The sequence below is a fragment of the Trichosurus vulpecula genome, chromosome 1 (genome assembly GCF_011100635.1).
Source record: "Trichosurus vulpecula isolate mTriVul1 chromosome 1, mTriVul1.pri, whole genome shotgun sequence".
Classification (NCBI taxonomy): domain Eukaryota; kingdom Metazoa; phylum Chordata; class Mammalia; order Diprotodontia; family Phalangeridae; genus Trichosurus; species Trichosurus vulpecula.
Window position 1 is genome coordinate 212788862 of NC_050573.1, and position 20342 is coordinate 212809203.

The following is a 20342-nucleotide window of genomic DNA, read 5'->3' on the forward strand; positions in this document are numbered from 1 at the left end:
TTATAAATAAGGAAAATGAGTCTTTTAATGGAATTTGATTTGTTTTGCTTTGCCTCAGAGGGTGGAACTAGAAAGACCATTTTGAATACCAGTATTAATTATTGTTAAAAGATTTTTAAAAGTGTCATTACCTCCAAAAGATTGTCATGCTATAACAGCAGATATATGAAACACTTTTTTGCTTCTTTTCAGATGGTTTTGAAATCCGTGTTCCATCAAATAGCCATATGGTATCAGAACCTGGAAAAAATGTCACATTCGTATTTCAGACTCACATGGCCAGCCCCTTGAAACATGTGACATGGGAAAGGATTCGGTCCCATCAGATTGACCACTTAGCTTCTTGTAACTTGAACAACGGGAAAAGTTATGGCTTAAAATACCAAAGAAAAATATCGATAAGCTGCAGCCAAGGGATGAAAAGTAGCTCTATTGTCATTCAAAATGTCACTGCTTCTGACTCAGGATTTTACCAATGTTGCTTAACCACCAACACAGGAGAAAATGAAACCTTTGTGATGACATTGACTGTGACTGATGGTAAGTAAAAAAATGAAATTTTGGATTGTTATGAATTTAGAAATTTCCAGTAACTGCAGTAACTGGTTTCCGTTAAGGATTATTTAGTATGAAAAATTAGTTCCAATAGAATAATTTAAGGAGATTAGAAGTTACTGTAATCTTCAGCAAGTCACCCCTTGTTTAGTCTCTGATCATAGAAATCACAGTAAATTCATAATACCCTCCCCTCAATTTTTTTACTTGCCTTGTTCCTGAAATGAAGAAGCTGCTAAGTCTGTCAGGTTAAGATATATGTTTGATATAAATGGTCTTGAAATGATCTCTAATATTTGTTTGTGTACCAATCCAGTCCAGTGAGTTTTTACAATGATTCTAGACACAGGAATTGTGCTAGGTGATAAATACAATAATAAAATAACAAGTAGATTGTTCCCTGAACAAACTTACATTCTATGGAAGGGGATATTAATGTAGATTAGATAATACATACATATTCATTACTGTATATCTAACTAAACTGTATATTTTTGAGAACTGAGATTGTGTCTTCTATTTCTTTAGTATTCCACCAAAGCATCTTGTATGCCACTGTTTCAGGACTTAATGAATCTTTGTGGAATGTGATTGAATGGACCAATCAATTCTGGGTATTATTCTGTATTTGTTTGTCATAAACTTGAGCCTTTATGACCTCTATAATCTTCACAATTAGGACATAATGAAAAAACAAAGCTCTCATTAAAGAAATATACTCACTTTGAAGGAAGTCATGGGGATGGTTTATATTAGGTTCCATCTTATATTTGAGTAAGGGATAGGAGACTTGAAGCTCTATTCAGGATTAAAATGTGGACCCTAGCATTGCTCTTTCACTCTGAGAAACATACCAAAAATAATCCTTTATTCTTGGTGCTGACAGAAGTTGTCTATCACTTTATGCTTTTATTTTCCATATGCCTTTAGTCAGCTCATTTACTTTGGCTTTAATTTAGAGTTTTAAAGCCAAGCCAGGTTTGGGCTGCCTCCTTCATATTCTTGGCAGTGCCCAGGCTGACATTTCTTTCTGAAATGGAACTGAAGAAAAAATGCTTAAGGTTCTGTATAAGCAGCAGCAGCAGCAACAGCAGCAGCAGCAGCAGCAGCTGTGTGTAACAAGAAAAGAGTTTGCCAAAGTCGTAACTGATTTTCACACTTAATCACTGCGGGCTAACTCACATCTTCATTATTCCCATTGATGATAATCCCAGTTATGGGTGAGCTCAATGTTGAATTTGTAACTCTGAGCCAAAAAGAGGTCAACAGAACATTTCTTTATACAAAAAACTTGGAAGGGGGGCAGACTTTTAAATACTGACTCTGTCTCTTTTTGGACAAGTAAAGAAGTTCATTTCTAAAATATTCCTTACTTAATTAGGCTATATTATAGAATTGCTTATAGGGTCTAGGGTCCCCCAATAGTCTAAAGAATATGAATAAAAAGTATCTGCCAACTACCTCCAATGGACCAAGACAAGAAAATGCTTTAGGCAGGTAAGTGGTATAGATACAGGTTTATTATACTGCATTTTATTCTTGCTCATCATAATCGAAGAACAAATGAGAATTTTTACAATCATTTCATTGTAGTGGGGATAATGAAAGTAATCTTACAGGGTTGTATAATGTATGATTAATTGATGAGACATCCTTCCAGCCCACCACAACTTAGGAGGTCAGAAAAAGAGATCTGTGACATGGGGGTGGAGGCTGACATGGAGCCTACATAAATGCAGCACAGGAGTGGGACATGGTGATTACGACAGCAGCAGCAGAAATGTCATGATATCTCAAGCCATAGATGGATAAGGGGATTGGACAACTGGTTGGAAAGAGATTACAGGGGATGCCTGTGCTAGCACTGGGCACAGGACCAGAATCTGTTTGACAGCGTCATTGCCTATACCAATTTCCAGGTCACAGTTCAAGGACAGAGAGGAGCACTTTTGGTTATGAGTGAGTGGAGACCCTGAGGATCAATATCATTTATGGTTTCAAGGGAACAGGGGCCCTGGTATCACAATGAATAAGTAAATTAACTTATGTAGAATTCTCATTTTTATCCTATTGGCTCAGCCTATTCATGAGCAATTAATTTCTCCCTTTGTTTAGATCTGTCTTTATCTGTGTGAAAAGTGTTTATTTGTGTTCATATAATCCCTGTGTTTGTCAAGGCAGGCAGACTCCCAAGTATTATATATTGTCTACAGTTATTTTAAGTTGCATTTCTCTTTCTATCTCATCTTACTGAGTTTTGTTGGTAGCATATAGAAATGTTCTTGATTTATGTGGGTTTATTTTGCATCTGTACCTTTGCTAATTGTTTATTGTTTCAACGAACTTTTTAGTTGATTCTTTAAACTTCTCTTAGTATACCATCATAGCATCTGCAAAAAGTCATAGTGTTATTTCCTCGTTGCCTATTTTTATTCTTCTAATTTCTTTTTCTTGTCTTATTGCTTCAGCTACCATTTCTAATATAACACACAATGGTAATAATAATGGGTATCTTTGAAAGCAATGGTAAAGACCCCTGAAATTATTGAGAAGGCTTCTGTTTTATCCTTGTTACAGAAAATGCTTGCTGTTGGTTTTAGATAGATGCTACTTACATTTTAAGGAAAGATCCATTGATTCCTATGCTATCTGGTGTTTTTAGTCAGAATGGGTGTTGTATTGTGTCACAAGTTTTTTCTGAACCTATTGAGATAATAATATGATTTTCTTGTTTTTGTTACTGATGTGGTCAATTATACTGATAGGTTTCCTAATGTAGAACCAGCCTTGTACTCCTGATATAATCCTATTTGCTCATATTACATGACCTTTGTGATCTATTCCTGTAACCTCATTGCTAGCACTTTATTAAAATTTTTTGTATGAGTGTTCATTAGGGAAATTGGTTTGTAGATTCTTTCTCTGTTTTTACTTCTTCTGGTTTAGGTATAAAAACCATATTTGTGTAATAGAAGGAATTTGTTATAACTTCTTTGCCTATTTTTTTAGAGTTCATGTAGTGTTGGGATTAATTGTTCCTTAAATGTTTGGTGGAATTCACTTGCAAATCCTTCTGGTCTCAGGAATTTTTTTTCTTAAGAAAGCCATTTATTATTTTTTCAATTTCTTTTTCCAAGAGAGGTTATTTTCTCTTCTATTAATCTAGGCACTTTATCTTTATGTAAATATTAATCATTTCACTTAGATTGTCAGTGTTAATGGCATTGGACAAAATTGGGCAAAATAACTGCCAATAATCGACTTAATTTCATCCTCATTGATGGCTTATTACCATTTTCATTTCTCTTTTTGTGGTGGCAAAAAATTGGGAATTGAGGAAATACCCATCAATTGGGGAGTGGTTGAACAAGTTGTGATATATGATTGTGATGGAATGCTATTGTGCCATAAGAAATGAAGAGCGGAATACTTTCAGAAAAATCTAAGAAGTCTTATATGAACTGATGCAAAGTGAAGTGAACAGAACCAGGAGAACATTGTACACAATAACAGCAATATTGGAGGCCGCTAGGTGGTACAGTGGATAGAGTGTTGGACCTAAAGTCCGGAAGATTCACCTTTGTGAGTTCAAATCTGACCTCAAGTATTTAGTAGCTGTGTAACCCTGGGCAAATCACTCAGCCCTGTTTATTTCAGTTTCCTCATCTATAAAATGAGATGGAGAAGGAAATGACAAATCACTCTAGTATCTTTGTCCAGAAAGCCCCAAATGGTATTGTGAAGAATCAGACATGAGTAAAAATGAAAGATCAAACAACAAAACATCACTATTGCAGTGATGATCAACTACGAAAGACTCAGGTACTCTGTTCAGAACAACGATCCAATACAATTCCAATGGACTCATGTTGAAAAATGCTATACACCTACACAGGAAGAACTAATGAACTCTGAGTGAAGACTGAAGCATACCTTTTTCACTTTATTTTTTTTGGGGGGTGTTCTTTTTGTGTTTTCATTTGGAACATAGCTAAATGGACATATGTTTTGAATGACTTCACATATATAATCTCTATATTTGTATTTTAAGGGATGGGGAAGGGACAGGTGGGAAAGAGGGACTTTGGAACTTAAAAATTTAAAAAGTGAATGTTGAAAATGTTTTTAAATGCAATTGGGAAATATTTAATCAAATAAACAGTAAGTTACTATAAGAGGTACCAGTTTCTTTGATGAAATGGGATCAACAGAATTATTCCAGTCTCAGTTCAATTTGACTATGGTTGTAGAATTAAAATCAAAATTTTCAGTTATGTATGATAGCTCAATTTCTAGATGAAAATACTCTTGCCAGCCTTTACAAGTGAGCTGCCTACTTAAGCATGGGCTCTTCTCTCTTCATGGTCTTTGCACAAATCACCTCATTCAAGGGGCATCATGTTGGAAGAAAGTGAAACTGGTTTTTTTAGTACTACTCTCCCCACCAGCCTTATACATTGGCTTAGTGATTAATTCTTTTTTTTTTAAATTTATTTATTTAACATATTTGGTTTTCAGCATTGATTTTCACAACAGTTTGAATTACAAATTTTCTCCCCATTTCTACCCACCCCCCCACTCCAAGATGGCATATATTCTGGTTGCCCTGTTCCCTAGTCAGCCCTCCCCTCTATCACCCCCCTCCCCTCTCATCCCCTTTTCCTTTCCTTTCTTGTAGGGCAAGATAAATTTCTACGCGCCCCATTGCCTGTGTATCTTATTTTTTAGTTGCATGCAAAAACTTTTTTTTTTTGTTTTTGAACATCTGTTTTTAAAACTTTGAGTTCCAAATTCTCTCCCCTCTTCCCTTCCCACCCACCCTCCCTAAGAAGTCAAGCACTTCAACCTAGGCCACGCATGTATCATTATGTATAACCCTTCCACAATACTCATGTTGAGAAAGGCTAACTACATTTTGCTCCTTCCCAACCCATCCCGCTTTATTGAATTTTCTCCCTTGACCCTGTCCCCTTTCCAAAGTGTTTGTTTTGATTACCTCCACCCCCATCTGCCCTCCACTCCATCATCCCCCCCCTTTTATTTTTTTTTATCTTCCTCCCTCTTCTTTCCTGTGGGGTAAGATACCCAACTGAGTATGTATGGTATTCCCTCCTCAGGCCAAATCTGATGAGAGCAAGGTTCACTCATTCCCCCCTCACCTGCCCTCTCCCCTCCTCCCACAGAAATGCTTCCTCTTGCCACCTTTACGCGAGATAATCCACCCCATTCTATCTCTCCCTATCTCCCTCTCTCAGTATGTTGCTCTCTAGTCCCTTAATTTCATTTTATTTCTTTTAGATATCTTCCCTTCATCTTCAACTCACCCTGTGTCTGCTCTCTCTCTTTTACATATATATGTGTGTATATATATATATAAACACACATATATATACATACATACACATGCATACATATACACATAGATACATACATACATACACATTCACTTATATATATATACATAAACATATATATATGCATATTCCCTTCAACTACACTAATACTGAGGTCTCATGAATCATACACATCATCTTTCCATGTAGGAATGTAAACAAAACAGTTCAACTTTAGTAAGTCCGTTGCAATTTCCGTTTCTTGATTACCTTTTCATGCTTCTCTTGATTCTTGTGTTTGAAAGTCAAATTTTCTATTCAGTTCTAGTCTTTTCACTGAGAAAGCTTGAAAGTCCTCTATTTTATTGAAAGTCCATATTTTGCCTTGGAACATGATACTCAGTTTTGCTGGGTAGGTGATTCTAGGTTTTAATCCTAGCTCCATTGACCTCTGGAATATCGCATTCCAAGCCCTTCGATCTCTTAATGTAGAAGCTGCCAGATCTTGGATTATTCTGATTGTGTTTCCACAATACTCAAATTGTTTCTTTCTGGCTGCTTGCAGTATTTTCTCCTTGATCTGGGAGCTCTGGAATTTGGCAACAATATTCCTGGGAGATTTCTTTTTGGGATCTATTTGAGGAGGTGATCGATGGATTCTTTCAATTTCTATTTTGCCCTGTGGCTCTAGAATATCAGGGCAGTTCTCCTTGATAATTTCTTGAAAGATGATATCTAGGCTCTTTTTTTGATCATGGCTTTCAGGTAGTCCAATAATTTTTAAATTATCTCTCCTGGATCTATTTTCCAGGTCAGTGGTTTTTGCAATGAGATATTTCACATTGTCTACCATTTTTTCATTCCTTTGGTTCTGTTTTATAATATCTTGATTTCTCATCAAGTCACTAGCTTCCACTTGCTCCAATCTAATTTTTAAGGTAGTATTTTCTTCAGTGGTCTTTTGGACCTCCTTCTCCATTTGGGTAATTCTGCCTTTCAAGGCATTGTTCTCCTCATTGGCTTTTTGGAGCTCTTTGGCCATTTGAGTTAGTCTATTTTTTAAGGTGTTGTTTTCTTCAGTGTATTTTTCAGTATTTTTTTGGGTCTCCTTTAGCAAGTCATTGACATGTTTTTCATCCTTCTCATTTCTCTTCCCAATTTTTCCTCTACTTCTCTAACTTGCTTTTCCAAATCCTTTTTGAGCTCTTCCATGGCCTGGAACCAGTTCATGTTTTTCTTGGAGGCTTTTGTTGTAGGCTCTTTGACTTTGTTAACTTCTTCTGTCTGTATGTTTTGGTCTTCTTTGTCACCAAAGAAAGAATCCAAAGTCTGAGATGAATCTGGGTGTGTTTTCGCTCCCTGGCCATATTCCCAACCAACTAACTTGACCCTTGAATTTTTCAGTGGAGTATGACTGCATGTAGACTAAAGAGTTCTATGTTCCACATTTGGGGGGGATGTGCCAGCTCTGCCACACCAGCACTGCTCCTTCCCCAAGAACCCCCAACTTGGACTGGACTTAGATCTTCAGCAGGCTCTTCACTCCTGCTCTGATCTGCCACTTAATTCCTCCCACCAGGTGGGCCTGGGGCCAGAAGCAACTGCAGCTGTAGCTGCCCCACCTCCACTGCCCTGGGGGTGGTGGCTGAAACGCGAACTCCTTCCACTCCCACAGCTTTTCCCACTAACCTTCTCTGCTGTCTTTGGTGTTTGTGGGTTGAGAAGTCTGGTAACTGGTGCAGCTCACTGATTCAGGGTGCTAGGGCACGCTCTGCTTGGCTCCTGGTCTGGTTGGTCCACGCCGCTCATGCTGGGCTCTGCTCCTCTCCCAGCTCCCAGCTCCATGTGGGATAGACCTCACCCAGAAACCATCCAGGCTGTCCTGGGCTGGAGCCCTGCTTCCCTCTGCTGTTTTGTGGGTTCTGCAGTTCTAGAATTGGTTCAGAGCCATTTTTATAGGTTTTTGGAGGGACTCGGTGGGGAGCTCGCGCTAGTCCTTGCTTTCCAGCCACCATCTTCTGTCCTTCATTCTTGAAGACGACCATCACAGCCAGGAAGTGTTGCCATAACATACAAGGAAAGATTTAAGTAGGGGAAGGCTGTGAAAAGTCACCAGTCTCACTTTCTCCTGCAGAGCCATCTGGGTTCAGTAGCCAGATATATATCAGGACAACAGGAGATGATCTGGAATACAGTGGGGAACCTAGGCCTTGTTCAAGTTAAGGTCTTGAATAGGTCTCAGTTTAACTGAGGCAACACCCATTCACTGATTAAGGCTTAATTAGAAATAAGGCAGTGAATGGCCTCTTTAAAAGAATTATCTAGGAGGGGAAGAAACTCAGGGTTTCTGGCCTAAACAGAAACAATTGCTATTTACATTCATTCTGAGCCAATAAGGGGCCAAAAGATGACCAAAGGTGGCCTGGGACCTATTGTTGGCCAAGCAATGTTGTCCTGATCTATATATGACCACTGGACTGAGATGGCTCCAGAGGAGAAAGTGAGACTGGTGACTTTGCACAGCCCTCCCTCACTTAAAATCCAAAATCAATGACCTAAGAAAGGGATGGAAAGATTTGCACGAAATGGTGAAGAGGAAAGTGAGCAGGACCAAGAGAATGTTGTATATATTAACAACAATATTGTATTAAGAACAACTTTGAGTCACTTTGACTATTATAAATGCCCAAATTAACCACAAAGGACATATGAAGAAAATCTATATTCAGAGAAAGAACTGATAAATAGAACTATGTATAGAATAGTTTTATACATACACACATACATACACATTTGTGTCTAATGGTAGCCATCTCTAGGGGTAGGAGGGGGTGGGTGATAACCCAGGTGCTAGAGTAGCTACCCTATTAACCATAAAATGTTAGAAGACATAAAGGAAAACCTTCAACACACCAGGCAGGTCTATTCTGAAGGATTTCTGTGAGATTATGGACAAGTGTGAGAAATGGTGGGTGATTTGTGGTCTGGTACCCTTGTCAATAAAATCATGACCCAATGGAGCACTCAAAAAGTGGCAGTCTCGTCCAGTAGCAGAGCCAGGACTACCATCCTCTTAGGGCAGAGAGCTTACTCTTCAATCAAAAAAGATTATTGATTTCCTATTATTGTTATGCCGAAAAAAGTGAGCAAGACCCGGATATAAATTTTGATGTGGATTTATTCAAGCACTCGACTGTTCAGAGTAAAGACTCAAATTGAACAGCCCCAAGCAGGGGCAGGGGCAGGGTATTTAAAGGGAAAAAACGCAAACTGATTTCCATGGAGGTGGGAGTACAAACTGTGGAGCAAGCTGGGGCAGGATTATTTCCATGGAGATGGGAGCACAAACTGTGGGGCAAGCTGAGGCAGGATTATTTCCGTGGTGATGGGAGCACAAACTGTGGAACAAGCTGGGGCAAGATGAGGGGGAAACTGGGGGACAGGGCACAACATTATCAGTCAAATAGAAAGCAAATTACTTCATTCTAAAATACCAGATGTTGTTTAGGATAATTGAGAAAATAATTTGTATTATAGCTATTCTGGGTGTGTTTTTAAAGTGAAATATATACACATATACCCAAGTCCTCAATGCCCAAACAAAACAAATCCCTCAAATACCCTATGCCTGAATTGTCTTCTCTGTTACTTAATTCAGCAAGAGGATTGCTTTCAAGATTCATCTTTTGAACTACCAAATCAAAGATCAATCTTGAGACATGATGAGATAACGCTTTTAGAAATCTTGGCTGTTATTTTAGTAAGGAGATCACATCTATCATTTGGCTCTATGGGATAGTCTGGCAAAGTGTCCTTTGTAATTACTAACAGAGAAGCCTTGTTTCTGATAATCATGCATTGATTTTCTTGATTGTTGATCTTTTTGGAACAGCACTTACTAAGCTGAAAATTGGGAAAAAGACTTCATAGAAATTTTCTCAGATAGGGGCAGCTAGGTGGCACAGTGAGTAGAGCACCCACCCTGGAGTCAGGAAGACATGAGTTCAAATCTGGCCTCAGACACTTGACACACTTACTAGCCGTGTGACCTTGGGCAGGTCTCTTAACCCCAATTGCCCTGCCTTCCCCCCTCAAAAATAATTAAAAAAAGATAAAAAAATTTCTCAGATAAAGGTCTCATATCTTAAATATATAAAGAACTTTGTTAATACAAATCATTCCCCAGTTGAAAAATGGTCAAATGGTATGAACAGGCAGTTTTCAAATGAAGAAATCAGAACAATTTATAGACTTATGAAAAAATGCTCTAAATCATTATTGATCAGCAAAATGCAAATTAAAACAACCTTGAGATATCATTTTACACCTATCAGATTGGCTAAAATGATTGAAGGGGAAAGTGACAAATGTCAGAGGAAATGTGGGAAAATTGGGAGACTAATTCATCTTTGGGGGAACTGTGAACCGATCCAGTCATTGTGGAGAACAATCTGGAATTATGCTCAAAGAGTTATCAAACTGCCTATACCCTTTGACTCTACACTAGTAGGTCTATTTCCAAAGATGATTAGGGAAAAAGGAAAAGAACCCATATGTTATAATAGCAGCTCTCTTTGTGGTGTCAAAGAACTGGAAATTACAGGGATGCCCATCAATTGGGGAATGGCATAACAAATTGTGGTATGATTGTGATGGAATACTACTGTGCTATAAGAAATGATGAGCTCAATGATCTTAGAAAAACATGGAAAGACTTGCAAGAAATTATGGAGAGTGAAATGAGCAGAACCAAAAGAACATTGTACATAGTAATAGCAATATTGTTGGGGCTTTTCTTTAAAATTGGTCAGTCAGCATTTATTAAGTACCTAGTAAAGTCAAGTAAACAAGCATTTACTAAGTGCTTACCATGTACCAGACATTGTACTAAGTGATAAGAAAATAAAGGATGCATGACCCCTGCTTTCATGGAGATCTCATTCTAAAGGGGGAGACAACTGGCAATGTACATATAAGATATAAGCAGGGTAAATTGGAGGCATGTGCTAGGCACTGTTCTTTTTTTTAAATATATGGAGTAAAACAAGCACTTCCATAACATAGTACTATAAAAAGAGGATTGCATATGAAACTGCAAATCTACAATGCACAACTTGCTATTCCTTTCAAATATACAACAAAATTTGCATGTAAATTTCTATTTTTTTTCCTTATTCCCTCTCCCCCCCTCCAGATGGCTACCATTAGACACAAATAGATATACATAGGTAAATTCTTCCTTATCAGTTATTTTCCTGAATGTGTATAGTAGCTTTCTTCATATGTCCTTTGCAATTAATTTGGGTATTTATAATAGTCAAAATTACTTATTTGCTCAAAGTTGTTCTTGAAACAATAGGCTTCAGATCTCCTTAGTGTTGTTTTCTGAATTCTCTCTGGGGGCTCAACCTCAGGGACTCCTGTCCCCCTCCCTTAAGCCACAGGTAGGGCTCCAGCCCCATTGTCCTGAAAATGTTCTTGCTCCTTGTGGTACTACACTCACCTGGCAGGCATGGCTTCGTTGCTACTGGCCCACAGCCACAGTGGGAGATCACTTCTGGTCAGTACTTCCAGGCCTGGCTTCTGGAAACAGCATGGGGTCCTTCAATCTTCCCCCACTCAGCCATTGGCTATTCCCCAGATGAAAATTTGTGAGGTAAAAGTTTGTGACTTGAAATTTCTTGAGGCCTAGTCTGGCTTCCCTCCGGGCCTGCTGTTTGGTAATTCAGTGCAGTCAGCCTGGAGGTGTTTACACTTCACTCAGGCCAAACCTCAGCCTTGGTGAATCTTTTATGAGGTCCTTTCAAGTTATTCTGGACCACTGCTTTCCCCCTTTATTTTTGCTGCTCTATGTTAATTTCGTGGTGATTTTCTACTTGTGGAGGACATCTAGAAAGCCTGGAAATTCTGACCTACTTGCCATCTTCCCAGAATGCTCCCAGCAGTATTGTTTTAAGAATGACTTTGATTGAATAAGTAATTTTGACTATTATGAAGACCCAAATTAAGTATGAAGGACAAATGAAGAAAGACACTATCTACATGCAGAGGAAGAACTGATAAATAGAAGTTTTGTGTAGAATAATTTTACATATCTCTATATCTATATTTATTTCTAATGGTAGCCATCCCTGTGGTGGGAGTGGGGGAGGGAAGGAATAAAGGGGGAAAAAAGGAAATTTACATGATAACTTTGTTGTGTATTTAAAAGGAATAGCAAGTTGTAGATAGTGGGTTTGTGGTTTAATGTGCAATCATCTTTTTTATTGTACTATGTTATGGAAATGCTTGTTGTATTCTATAAATTAAAAAAATCTGTTTCTGCTCTCAAGGAGATCATGGTCTAGTGGGGAAGATAACATGTAAATAACTATGAACAAACAATACATATAGGGGATAAATTGCAGATAATCAACAGAGGGAAGGCACTGACATTAAGCAGGATCTGGAGGGGCATCTCACAGAAGGTAGGATTTTAGTAGGAATTTGGAGGAAGACAGAGAAACCAGGAGGTAGAGATGATGAAGGAGAAAATTCCAGGAATAGGGGACAGCCAGTAAAAATGCCCTAAGATAGATAGAGTGACATTTTCAGAAAGAAGCTGTTTTGTGGAATGTGACTCCTGAGCCCCAATAAGTAGGTAAGGAGATGGAAGAGAATTACCCCTCTTTCATTTGACCTTGGCATCTTCATTACTGAGAGGCTTTATATCTCACTGTTTGTCAGTGGAATCATTGTAGGGAAAGGGCAGAAAAACAATCATGGAGAGTGAATTAGGAATAGGTAGCGTTTTCAAGGAGTGTGACCTCTGGCAGTAGAGAAGAGAGATGGTATGGACTCAAGAGAGAACTTGTTCTGGCAATCAAGTGTAAAGCTGCAGAGAGAAGCAGAGCCAGGGGCATGCAGATACACTCATGCAAAAGATGTTGGGGCCCTATAATATTGGAGGCATGAGTTCCCTAAGCCATGTGTATTCCTTATACATGTGTTTCACTCATCACTAGTGATCTTTCAGTTGGTGCTCACTTGTCTTACAGACACTGTGTGTATTTTTAATTTAGTGTACCCCAGGTTTTTTGAGGAATTTTTGTAGCTACTATTTTACTGTGCCCTCTTAGTAAATACCATTGCTTTAGACTGGTTAACTACTGGAGGGTAGTACACTGGTGTTGGCTGGTGAGCTATAGTTTTAGGAGATTGGACCCACAGGATACTTTTGACACTTTTGTCTTGCCAGTGGATTTCAATGACTCTGGAGGAGAAAGTGAGGCTGATAACTTTGCACAGCTCTGCCTCACTTAAATCCAATTCATGTTCAAGACAAGACATCCTTGTGATATCATTGGTCTTCTTCAAGAGCAAAGGATGAACAACAATAACAACTTTGGACATTGTAAGAGTAGTCATCACCAATGGTAGTGAGTACTTGCAACCTTGTAAATACAGTATTGGGGAGGTAGTCCCTAAAGGAGGGGTGCTATATAAGGCCTTCATCTATGATATGTATGTGTCCTCTATGCATTTTTAGAGACCTACTGGAAAGATGTGTCTTCTGGGATTCTTTTTGGATGTTCTATTTTGCAGGGCTGTTTGCTTTCTCACTTGAAAGGCAACAAGGGGAAGTATATTTTCTCTCCTTTCATCTTATTAGCTATGGAATTTAGCAGTAGAGTTACTCATTGTTTAGGAGATATACTGTATCCAACAGTTTAAGAATTTGAGGCTGAGGGGCAGAGGACAACTGTATAGGAAGTGTTCCAAATCAGCAACGAGTAGTTTCCAGTCTGATAAATTAAAATCAGTTTAATGATCATGTTATTTGATTTTCATTATGTCCAGTGCATTCAAATTTTATTCTCAAAGTATTAATAATATATACTTGTGAGGCTTTCGTGTAGTTTCCAAGCCTTCGACCTCTCTCATTTCTTATTCCTAATCCATATTTTCTGCTATATTTCTTACTATCTCTCTTCTTTCACCTTAGCTTTGAAGTCACCGGTGGCATACTGTCCTCCCTCTTCCCCACGTACTTATATATGTGAGAGAGTCACAGGGTGAAATATATTTACATTCTGATTTAATTTGGAGGGTCTTACTGAGTTCTTGTTACAGTGCATCTCCTAATTAATTACAAAACATGCTGGTACATAAACTGCACTTATTTTCATGGTGAAATATTTATCATGAGCATTGAAGTATGAGATGACCAAATGTCACTGTTGCCTTTGGGCATATGATGAGACCATTTCCTTTGTCTAACTTTCTAAAGAGAAGTTGTGAACTGTCCTCTTCAACTGCAACTTTCTTTCTTCTGGTTTTATTCAAAGTGAAAATATAAAGACTGACATAATTCAATTCTTCTAGTAGTGTGCCTAGTTGTTGCTCATTAAACAAGAATGTCACATTTAGAATACCAATATTTAAGCTAAAGTTTATAGTGCAGCTAAAGATGATGTGATTCTTAACACCCTTGGCCAATTTTTCTGACACTTTTACCACTATCACCACAGAAGCAGAAAGTTTCACATAGGACTGAAGGTGATTTGGTACTTTTCTTTTATACAGACCTAGCCACAATTAACACCATCATCACCAAGTGACTAACCTACTGGCAATGAATCTATTTGTGCTTAGCTAGAGTGGTCCTTAGAGAGCAGTCTTTGGTTTCAATGGCTTTCTTTCATGGTAATACCTGCTAGACTATGTGCTCTGCTGGCACAACCTTTGAGAATCCAAGGTCACCTCTATGCCATGATGAAACTTTGTAGTAAGACTTCTGTGAAGAGTCACATTATAGTACTTTTAAAAATATGAATACTCCAAAAGAGAATTATATAGCAAACACAGACATTCACAGAAGTCTTGGAGGCAAAGTTCAGGTGCCAGCTTGTCACTGTCCAAATAGTTATCATGTGGGCTGAAGTTTTTAAGTGCCAGGTCATATAGGATTCTGGCTGTTCACCAGGCAGAGAAAAAACATTGTAAGGAACTATTAAGCTTTATTTTAAACTGCATCTCCATCATTTTTTTTCACCTTTTTGCTTTGGGTTGGTCACAGGAAGCCTTTGTGGTTGACTGTTTTTTGTTTTTTTTCTCAACTGTTAGTGGTGTTCACCTTTAACTACCTTGTATTTAACGGTATTTATAACTATTCTGCATTTACTAATATATCACCTTGTTGTCTCTCTGATTAGAATATTATCTTGTTAAAAATACAGATGTTTACATTTATTTCATTGTCTTTGTATCCCCAGCACATAGTAAGCACTCAATAAAAGGTTGTTGATTAATTTATTGGTGAGGATTATGTTTTGAAGCTCTTTAGAAGAACATTGTTGGCTATTTACTTAGGAGACAGCTTAAATTTGGATGCCATTGTCATAATTTTCATAAATTTATCATTTCTGTTCCCTAATAGCTACTTCCTGAGAAACAAGGAAAGGTTTCTGAAACACAAAGGCTATGAAATTGATTTGTGCAAAGAAGTTGACCTTTCAAATCTCAGAATAACATCAGCATAATGAGATCCAGGAGCTATGTATTTCAACTTTACAGATATGTTCAACAAATCATCAGGGCCACCAATATTTTCACTAGTCTAAAAAATTGTCACTGACCTTATTCATTTATCAGCGTGATGCCCTCCTCTTATCAAGGCTAAGGGAAATCCTCAGTTATTTCATGCTTAGTTTACTGCAAAATCCTGAATATAAAGGCACTAGTGATAGAAACAGAATTTCTTTTCTGTAGTATACGCTAATGTGTGTGTGTGTGTATACACAATGTACGTAATTTATGTCATGGTGGCGATATGGCATGAGACTCTTAGATTGAGTGTTTTATCTTGGTGTGCTGAATCAGGTAATGACATTTCCCTGTAGTATCCTAATATCAGAGACTAGTTAATGTCCAATATGAGTTCAATTGAAGATGCTTATTTCTATCTAGGACAGGGAGGCAAAAACTCAGACCATTTTGCCCAATACAGACTCTGGTTGCCTTATTTTTCCTGCTATTGATGGATTTCAGTATTTTGATATGTTTGCTTTTTCTGTTTTTCTTTGTGAAATGTATAATGTAACAGTATATTCTAAGTTCACCATTTCCCCCTCCCTTCCACCTTGTCTTCCCTTCTTTCCCTCTTCCCCTTCCATTTCCCATAAGTAGCAAAAGGATAAGTATCCTTGAGTTTTGTTCAAACAGAGGCTACTCTGATCTTGGAGCTCTAAATTACTTGACTTATTTTCTATGGTTTGAGGAAACAATAGACCTTAGTGATTGTTGCTGCTCACCTTGTGCCAGGAGCACTTCCGTCAAGGGCCTGTTTCAAGGGTTTATACTTCAACCATAAATACTTGTGATGGGCAGAAACTTGGCCTGTAGAGACACTGTCTAGGAGTGAATTATTAATTTATGTATTCTACTGACTTAGTTCAAATTGTTTAAACCGTATTTATGCTTTAGGAAGGGAGGGAGAATGGTGCCTTTATGGTTCAAGACACTTTTGTCTTCCTATGAATCAAGACAGCCCTGAGATGTAAGTAAAAGCACCCTTGCTAATCAACATGACGCTATTGCTAGGACTGGGAAATAAATTCTCTTTCTTCCAGAGTAGGGTTTAAGTGTTGTTTTTATTCTACCCAGGGTCTCTTTGAGGTACTTGGGAAAAAGGAATGTCATGAACTATTGATTAACTCCCTGAAACAGCCATGTGAACTTGATTGCTTTTACATTTGTATCCTGCCCTAGGCCTACTGAATTGCTTGGGGAGAAGGCAGTCTGGTTCCTAAGTCCTTGTAACTCACCTGTAAGGAAACAAGGATAAAATGGGGGAAAGAATGAGAAGTAATTTTGCTTTTTGAGTAATCAGAGTAGGTTAGAAGAAAATTAAAGGGTTAATGCACTCAATTCCTTTAGAAACCCTGTGAATTTCTTTTTAGAGAGACTGTTAAAGTTAATAGGGAATAAGATCTTCCCATTAAGGGAAGCTTGTTTAGTTGTAGGAAGACTTACACATTTTTTGTTAATTTCTAATTAGGCACTAAGTCAGGAGGGTTGTGATGCCTTCTGGCTCTGAGCCTATTAGCTGAAAGAGTGTGTATTCTGAGAGGTGAGCTTTTTGCTTCGGGGGCTCACTTTTGAGAAGAATCTTGTGATTGCCTGGTTGAGACTCTGAGTGGCCATATGTTCAGTTGCCTGACTGCTCAGAGGTATTCTATTCAGTGGTGAATGTAAAGTGTGTGTGTATATCTATATCTATATCTATATCTATATCTATATCTATATCTATATCTATATCTATAGCTTTGATTCAGGCAGTAGAGCTCTGTCTGTTGGTCTTTATCTCCCTGCTCTGTATTTGATCTGTTTGTATTTTATGTAATTAAAGAAGAATTGTTGACCTCTGAAACAGCTATCTTTCCTAGTAAAGCAGATAAAAGAACCTGCACTAGCAGCCATCCTGGGTATGCCAGTGTGGTTGCCATTACAGAAACCTATCTTCTGTTTAGATGGAATGTCTATTGTTTTTCTTAGGGAAAGTTGGATCTTCTCCCCACTTTGATACTTTAAAATTGGATATGCAGAAGAAACTCATTATAGCCTTTCATTTGTATTGAACATTTATTTGAAGAATTGAAGCGCTTTCACCAAACTGACCTATTTTTTTTTTCACATTAGCTCTGAGAAAGTTGCAGTTAGTGTCTCCAGTTTATAGATCAAGAAATTGAGGAATAGAAAAATGGAGATTTCATATTTTCTGGGTTCAACACAGCCTATCTGTACATTGTTCCCTACTCTCACAATACAACCAATGCACTTTCTTTTCCAGTAATATTTTTCCTGGGTCCTCTTTTTTTTTCCTCTATACTGTCTCATATGTTGATCTCATCAGTTCCCATAGGTTCAATTATGGTATGTCTATGCAAATGATTCTCAGATCTGTAGCCTTACTCTCTCTCCTGAGCTACAGTCATATATCACCAATTGCCTCTAGGACATCTTGAAATAAATGTTCCACAGACACCTCAAATAAACTCAACATATTCAAAACAGAACTAATTATCTTTCCCCACAAATCCCCCTCTGTGCTGAAATCCCCTGTTACTGTCAAAGGTCTGACCATCTTCCTAGTCACCCGTGATTGAAATCTTAGTGTCACCCTTGATTCTTTACTCTCATTTACTCCACAAATCCAGTCTGTTGCCAAATCTTACTGCTTGTACTTTTACTTCTTTCACATACATCTTTTTTCTCTCCATTCACGTAGCCACAATTCTAGTTCAGGTCCATGTAACTTCTTGCCTGGACCATTGCAATAACACTCAAAATGGTCTCTTTGCCTCAACTCTCTCCTTCCTCTGCTGTGTCCTTTCCTTAGTTAATATAATGATTTATCTAAAGCATAAGTCTGACCATGTCACCCCTACTCAGTGAGCTTCAGTGGCTCTTTATTACCTCCAGGATCAAATGCTGCTGGCATTTAAAGCTCTTTATAGCCTGGTACCTTTCTACCTTTACAACTTTTTTTGTTTTATTCTGTCCATACACTCTACAATCTAGCTACACTGGAATATTTTTCAGTTCCTTGAAATGACATTCTATCTCCTGTCTCTGTCCTCTACATGGAATGCTCTACCCCCTTGATTTCACTGGCTTTCTGCAAGATTCAGTGCATGTCCCTTTTTGTGCAGGAGACCTTTCCTAGTCTCCCTGATCACTAATGCCATATGAGATTATCTTCCATCTACTCTGTCTATATTTTATATGTACCTAGTCACACACATATTTTCTCCTCCATTAGAATGTATGTTCCGTGAGGGCAGGAGTAGTACTGCTTTTGCCTTTCATTTTCCTCCATAACTTAACACAGTATCTAGTACATAATAATTAATAAATGCTTATTGACTGATGATTTTCTTACAATAAGTCGATTTTTGTAGTGTGTCAGAGTCTACTTACATAGATCTAATATGTCTTTCCATTGTTTTTTGTCGATATTGATTCACTTGAGATCATGGCAATGTACGATTTGCAAACATATAAGATCATGGGGAAAATATTGGTATTAAGAATATGGTCTCTTGTGGAAATGAGAAGCATCATCGACATAGTGCTATACAACTTTCCAAATAACATTTGGACCAGTATCCCTCTCCTATTACATGATTGGTCTAGTTTATTGTCCATACGCAATATCTATCTAAAATAAACAGACAGACTCTCTGGATTTAACAGTATGTTGTAACTGGCCAATCTGAATTTTTCATCTGCTTTGTTTTTTAATGTGGATGTTTAAATCAATCCATTTTGAATGACTGTAAATTTCTTTTTTGTTGTTTTTCATTTTTTTAAAAAGGGATAAGGAGAAGAGGCATCATATTTTTTCATCCAAGTTGCACATCCCAATTCTCCCACAAGAAGCATGCCAGGTGGGGGGATGGGAGATGGCACTGGGGGTTGTTCATTCTGGGGCACAGCTGGAGAAGGGTAACTGGCAGGTGGCATTCCAAACCATGGAGGAGGGTGTGGAGGAACAGCATGACTTGGAGGCAATCATGGAGGTAGAAATTTGGCGTTGTATGTTGGTAGGGGAATGTTGGTTGGTGGAAATGGTGCTAGGGGAAGCGGGGTAGGTGGCAGAGGGTTAGAAGGATATATGTGAGGATGGTGTGGCAAATGAGTGAGTGATCCATATGCTGAAGGCAGAGCCCCATAAGCTGGTCAGTAAATTTAATCGAAGAAGGTTTATAACAATTTGGCATGTAATGCAATTAGTACAATGACATCTGTGCATAGCACCATTTGTTGAAACCTGTCATTGATGGGTATTATGACAGACACTGTGTGTCTACCTGGAGGCAGCTAGGTGGCTCAGTGGATAGAGCACTGACTCTGGAATCAGGAAAACCTGAGTTCAAATTTGGCTTCATACACTTACTGGCTGTGTGACCCTAGGCAAGTCACTTAGCCTTTGTTGCCTTAATTCATTGGAGAAGGAAGTACAAAATCACACCACTATCTTTATTTGCCATCTTATTTTATTCTATCTTGATTTCCACTTATTTTCCATCTCTTTCTCTACTGGTCCATTTTCTGTTGCCTACAAACATGTCCATGTCTCCTCATCCTGAAAAGCTCCTCACTTGATCCTTCTTTCTCTACCAACTCTCATCCTATATCTCTTTTTCTCTTTGTAGCTAAACTCCTCAAAAAAGCCATCTACAATAGGTGCTCGCACTTTCTCTCCTCTCACTTTCTTCTTAATCCCTTACAATCCGGCTTATAACCTTTTTATTCCACTGAAGCTGTTCTCTCCAAAGTTACTTGTGATCTCCTACCTGACAAATCCAGTGACCTTTTCTCATTCTCCTTGACCTCTCTGAAGACTTCGACATTGTTGAAAGCTCTCTCTCCTCCTTGATGCTCTTTTCTCTCTAGGTTTTCAGGACACTA

At 38.2% G+C, this 20342-nt stretch overlaps 1 protein-coding gene across 1 annotated transcript in view; it reads left to right on the plus strand.

Moving 5' to 3' along the window:
• CD226 (CD226 molecule) overlaps positions 1-20342 on the plus strand; it is a 97373-nt gene that overhangs the window by 59472 nt on the left and 17559 nt on the right. Inside the window, exon 3 of the mRNA XM_036741338.1 lies at positions 193-540. Coding sequence (XP_036597233.1) covers positions 193-540 — 348 coding nt within the window. The remainder of the gene's footprint in view (positions 1-192; positions 541-20342) is intronic.